Source organism: Nematolebias whitei, chromosome 1, assembly GCF_014905685.2.
Source record: "Nematolebias whitei isolate Nwh7 chromosome 1, NemWhi1, whole genome shotgun sequence".
NCBI classification, from domain to species: domain Eukaryota; kingdom Metazoa; phylum Chordata; class Actinopteri; order Cyprinodontiformes; family Rivulidae; genus Nematolebias; species Nematolebias whitei.
Window position 1 is genome coordinate 34,752,627 of NC_056498.1, and position 6,000 is coordinate 34,758,626.

The 6,000-nt window shown below is 37.8% G+C and overlaps 1 protein-coding gene across 2 annotated transcripts in view; it reads right to left on the reverse strand.

Annotated features, from left to right (window-relative positions):
- The window catches only part of LOC119409659 (pyruvate carboxylase, mitochondrial), a 472,483-nt gene that overhangs the window by 229,649 nt on the left and 236,834 nt on the right, over window positions 1–6,000 (reverse strand). For both annotated transcript variants that reach the window (XM_037676564.1, XM_037676571.1), the window contains exon 12: window positions 4,554–4,736. In XM_037676564.1, the coding sequence (XP_037532492.1) occupies window positions 4,554–4,736 (183 nt within the window). The remainder of the gene's footprint in view (window positions 1–4,553; window positions 4,737–6,000) is intronic.

The following is a 6,000-nucleotide window of genomic DNA, read 5'->3' on the forward strand; positions in this document are numbered from 1 at the left end:
CCAATAGATCTGTGGTCAAGTAGGGGGTTTAGCTTCCTCTTCTCTACATATACTCAATGGTGTTCCTCAGGGGCCAGTGCTGGGGCCGATTTTGTTTTTTATAAATAAATATATAAATAAATATATATATATATATATATATATATATATATATATATATATATATAGTTTTAATGTAAAATGTGCCTCATGCAAAACGTATTTTTTATGCAGATAGTTTTTTTTATTGTTCTGGTCTCTCACCTTACAGTGCTTTTAATCAATTACAGTTAGCTTTTAATGTTTTACAGACAAATCTTTATCCCATTAAGCTCGTTTTAAATGCAGATAAATCGAAAGTGATGCCGTTTTCCCATGGGAGATTTGAAAGTAAGGACCTTCCAGTCATTACTACAACTGAAGGTCTGAAAATTGAAGCATCACAGTATACATATTTAGGATTTTTAATAGACGATTCTTCGGCTTTTACTTCCCACATTCAACATCTAGTAAAGAAACTGAGATCAAAATTGGGATTTTATTTCAAGATCAGATCCTGTTCATCTTTTGAGGCTAGAAAGTGACTGGTTGATGCTACTTTTACGTCTGTACGAAACTATGGAGACATTTTATACACGCATGCTCCTCTTAAATGTCTTTATTTGCTGGATACTGTTTATCATGGAGTTTGAAGATTTAGAACAGGTTTAAAAGGTTTTACACATCATTGCACTTTATACAACCGGGTTGGATGGACGACCATGGCCACTCGTAGACTCTGCCATTAGCAAATTTTTATTTATAAGGCCATGCTAGTACTTCTTCCTTCGTATTTGTTGGCCTTTACAAAGAGAAAGTCAACCGGAGGATACTCTCTTTGTTGTGAGAACTTATTTTTACTTTCGGTGCCTAAAGTCCGAACTGAACTTGTAAAGAAATATATTCCGTTTTCTGCTCCATCTTCTTGGAACCAGTTGCAGAAATACATGAACCTAAAGGAGCTGTTGTCACTAAATGTTTTTAAGGCTGTTTTTACTGATTTTGAGAAGGAAAAATCTGTAAATGTTTTAACCGAGGAATCTTTTAATTAATTTATTTATGACCGAGTTAAATTGTTCAGTTTTTGTTGTGAATGTTGTGTAACCTGTGTGTGCTGCTGCCCGTCTTGGCCAAGATTATCTGGCAAAAGAGATTTTTAATCTCAATGGGACTGTCCTGGTGAAATAAAGGTTAAATAAAATAAATAAAAATAAATGGTTTCTCAACATCACTAAAGTAAAATCAGTAACATTGTGTGCGTTTTTTGTAATATATATATATGAAAAAATAGTTCTAGGGTGTCTGGTGTTGGGCAAGGCTCGCGTGACAAGAATCCCAAATTTAGCGCCATGAAAAAGGAGAAACTTGACAAATTTATATAGGGATGCACGATATTATCGGCATGGTATCAGTATCGGCAAATATTAGCGTTAAAGTTCAATATCGGATATCGGCCATTCCATCAAAATAACTCACAGATATAAAAGGCGTTGTTTTCGTATGACAACCCAGTGACAAGGATGCCTGCAGCACCAGCACAATGTGATGACGTCATGTACCTGATCCCACAACGGAGAGGAAAATTAAAAATGTCGGCGGTGTGGAAGGTTTTTTTTCTTTGAGGATGTCGGATTCCGAAGATTTTCGGACTACGTTGAGCCTCACTACATCGTCCCCAGTTGGATATTTTTCCGATGTAGACTTACCCGAGTTACAAGCCGTCAGTTCCAAGGCCATTGAGAAGCTAATAGCTGATAGTACGACTTGGGTGAGTTTTACCACATATCTGAACGTCGTGTTAGCCCCGTTAGCATGATTAGTCTTACGGCACAATGGATAGACAACTTTGAACTTAAAAAGTCTGTCCTTCATGCACAGGAGTGCAGAGGATCCCACACTGCAGCTATAGGAACCTGGAACAAACCTCCACAAGTGAGACAGCATCACAGGTGACTAATGTTATTTATAACATTTAACACTTTTCATTTAATATAAGTTAAAGTGCTATTCATATGGTTGTTACTGAATATATGTCACCAACTCTTACAACATTACACAATTTTTGTAACAAGTAAGCTTAAATAATAGGGCTATGTTCTCACAAAAGTATATAAAATATCAACATATTGGTTATCAGCCAAAAATCCAATATCGTGCATCCCTAAAATTATATCATGTATTTAAAATCACCAGCTTCATTTTTATGAATGTTAAACACAAACTTTGTAATACCAAATATTTTAGAAGTCTAAGCACATTAAAAAAATTAAAATATTAAGAAATCCTGAGTGGATTGTTAAGAAAAACATCCAGTGCGACTCCAACTACCGATGTATGGATATTACCAACACTACTTGTTTCTTAACCTGAAGCACAGGCATCACACAAATAATTGACAATAAAAGCACAATATATAGACAAACAACGATGTGATGATTCTGAACAGACATGAACCTAAAGAACACATTCATTCTACAGTCTAAATAAAACATGTATGAAGCATTGTGGGTAAAAGGTTCTTCTTAAAGACATCCAAAGATGCACAAGTTGACTAGATTTGAGCTAAATATACGGCCTGGATTTCATCAGAGACTTTAGATGGATGTCTGCTGCCAGATGAGATTAGCAAGAATAAATAAATGTGGATAACGGAGCTGAACTTAGAAGCTCTGGATCCTAAGCTCTTACGATGCATTACACGCTTGTCGACAAATTATTATACAGCAATCTATAGCAATGGACAAGCAAAGAGCAGGTATTAAAAGTCGTATTTGCCATCTTTGAGGAAAACTCAAATATGTATTTGTTTTGTATCTGTACTAATATTTACTACGGGTGCACTGGACTCAGCGTGGCAGCCTACCTTCCCTGTCATGTTATCTTACCCTCTACATCTTGATAGCCCTTTTGGCAACTTCCCCCTACGCTCCTCTATCTATCCATCTTTCCCCTCCTGTCTCACGTCCTGTCACTTCCCCGTCCATCACCCTCCCTGTCGGACTCTGCGGCCGACTGCGTGACATTTCACTGCTACACAAACACACACACGGGTTCGCGGTGTGTGCAAACAGGGATACGCTGATAGACATGCACATGCTTCGACAGAGACTGTACAGAAGATGATAAACAGAGCTAAAATGTCAATCCTAATTCCACACAGAGAAGAACAGGAGCTCGTCTCCTGTCAAACAAGAAGCTAAAGCTTTAATTTCCCATATATTGCAGTTCCACCTTTAATCTAAATGCTTTTGTATATTTAACAAGCCGATAAGTAAAGTTTACCAAAGCGGCAACCTTAAACAGAAACTGGACAGTTTAAAGTTAGTTTAACTATTGATAGTAAGAAAAAGAAACGTACTGATGGTTGAAGATTTTAGACTTTGATTTATCTCTCAGCTACAAAGCCCACCAGGTGCTCCGAGTCAAAACAACCACAGGCCGTGCAACCCACACCTCTATTCAACGCAATTACCCATCAGCGTTTTCTTTAGACACTCGAACTGAATTATTTTATAAACTAAAAACAACACGTTTAAATGGAACTCTCATGAAAACAGAATTGAACTGGGCTACATGTTCTCTATGAAGGATCACGAGGCTGACCAAGGTGGAGAATGGTGCTCGTGAGGAAGTCTCTTGAATGTCTTGCAAGTCTCACAACTTCTGTTGGTTAAGTTTTGAAAATGCAAAGAAAAAGAAAAAGAAATGGAAATTGTGCTGCAGTTTGTCCTCTGCTGCCAAACGTATCTCGAGAGCCCTAAAACCAAATGTTGACACTTGCATGGGAGCTCTCCAGTGATAGAATCAATGTCTAAAAACTACACAGATGACTAATCAGATGTACTGGTACGTAAAACTGGTACAGATTTACTTGTCTTACTCCAGCACGACAAATCATTGAGGGGCAAAAAGAGAGCCGAGGCATATACGATGCCAGCAGAGGTGGACAAATGTGGGGGGGTTGTTGGGGATTTTTTCAGCCTTGCAAATTGAAATACATCGTGATTTTGCACAAGTGGCCTTTTTTAAAAATGCATCTGAATTCAGTGCAACTTCAATGAAAAGTTTGTCCATTTCCTCAGAGTTTTGAGTCACCAGCTGATCAACAATCCCAGAACAGCAAAGTAGTACCTTAAGGTCACAGTGATCTTGTTGGCACCGCAATAGGCCACACTAAACAAAATTAATCAAACATTACACCATTAAGGTTCCACTGCTTAAATTCCATTAAACACCAACGTGAATTTAGGACAGTAACCACCACATATAATCTAAACTCGATCAGTTCGTCCTGAATTTGTTCTCAAACAGTTTGAGACCATCTCACAGATTACCATCCTATTAAATTTTGATTTCAAAAAACTTCTCATCTCAAAACAAAGTCTTCCTTTAAAAGAAACAAAACCGCTTGAAAAGTCCAAATACTCTCAACCTTCAAGGATCAAAAGCGACTTCAAATGCAAATGGAACATGAAGAACGCCCACGTAGCCTCGCTGCCGGCGCAACACTTGGCACAAGCAGCGGGTTTTCCTACCTTGACCCCTCGCACTCTGAACTCCGCCAGGGCTCGGCTCATTTTGGATGCGGCCGTGTGCAGGTCCTTTCCGCTGGCGATGACTTTAACAAGCAGCGAGTCATAGTGAGGTGAGATGACGGCACCCTGGAAGGCGGACGCGCTGTCCAGACGGATCCCCATACCTTCACCGCTTCGGAAGACCTGGCAGAGGCGACAGACATTAAAGGGTTGTTGGACAAAAACAAGGTTTTATGTTATAAACCACAGTTGTTAACCTCCTCTTCTTGTATGCTATATACATCAAAACTGAAACCATATTTTGTTTGAGATTTTCAACCTGTACACCTCTTTTACTGATTCACTGTGTACGTTTTCGTCCTTAGACATAGTTTTGATGGTATATGAAGGAAACCAATTGGTTTTCTTGTACCCAGATGAAATGGAAGAGTCATAATGTCCTCCCTCATATTCAGACAGACTTCGGTTTGATACAATAAGAACATACAGGGAGAGCCATTAAAAGGTACATTACTCAGCACTGTATTACACGTTTGATTGCTCCGATCCATTAATGGCACACCCTTTATTTTCTCGCCATAAAGGCATCTCAATTTACACCCACCGATAAGGCTCGAATGAAAATTAGCTCAGATGTTCAAGCCAATTCTGTTTTTCACACTTGTGAGGAGATGTCTGCCTTAAATTTTAGCGCTCAGTAAAACATTAATTAAAACTGGCTAGCACAAATGAACAATACGGTGTGGAAATAAATATTTAAACATGCTGCAAGAGTGTTGTTTGCAAAAGTGGTTTGAATTACTTGAATTAAGTAGTAAGTGATTTCCAATACTTGCTAATGTCTTGTAGAACCTAGTTAGATGTGAAAGTTATGTTTATTATCTTCACATTAGTACCTGGCCTATCAATGGCATTTCTCAGTTTTAATGTCTTAGTATCGACTTTGAACTCTATACAAAAATGTTTAATTCACATTAGATAGTTTCAAAGGGGATTTAAAACTACAAGACAGTCTTGTTCAAAGTGTTACACATTTGTATTTTTATACCATCAGGTGAATAATTATATTTAAAAAAAAACCTCAAGTTCAGCAATTTAGTGGGTGATTGAAAAATCAGACTGTAACCCTTACATTGATATCTAAATGATATCAATAACTTCAAGTAATTACCTTATCTTCTCTAATCTGCATTAAAGCACAGGGGTCAAAAGATGTTGGGATTGAAGACCCCAAGGTCTGGATGGATGAAGGTGTAAACAGCACCACCCATCAAGTCAATATTCCATGAGAATCTTTCACTTGGGAGTTACAAGCACCAAATCTGGCATGAAAAATGCCAACTGTGTTCATAAAAACATGGTATCGACCTAAAAATCAAAGATGGCAGTGATTTTTTTTTTTAAATGAAGTTTTAAGAATGCATTCATTATAAATATATATATATAC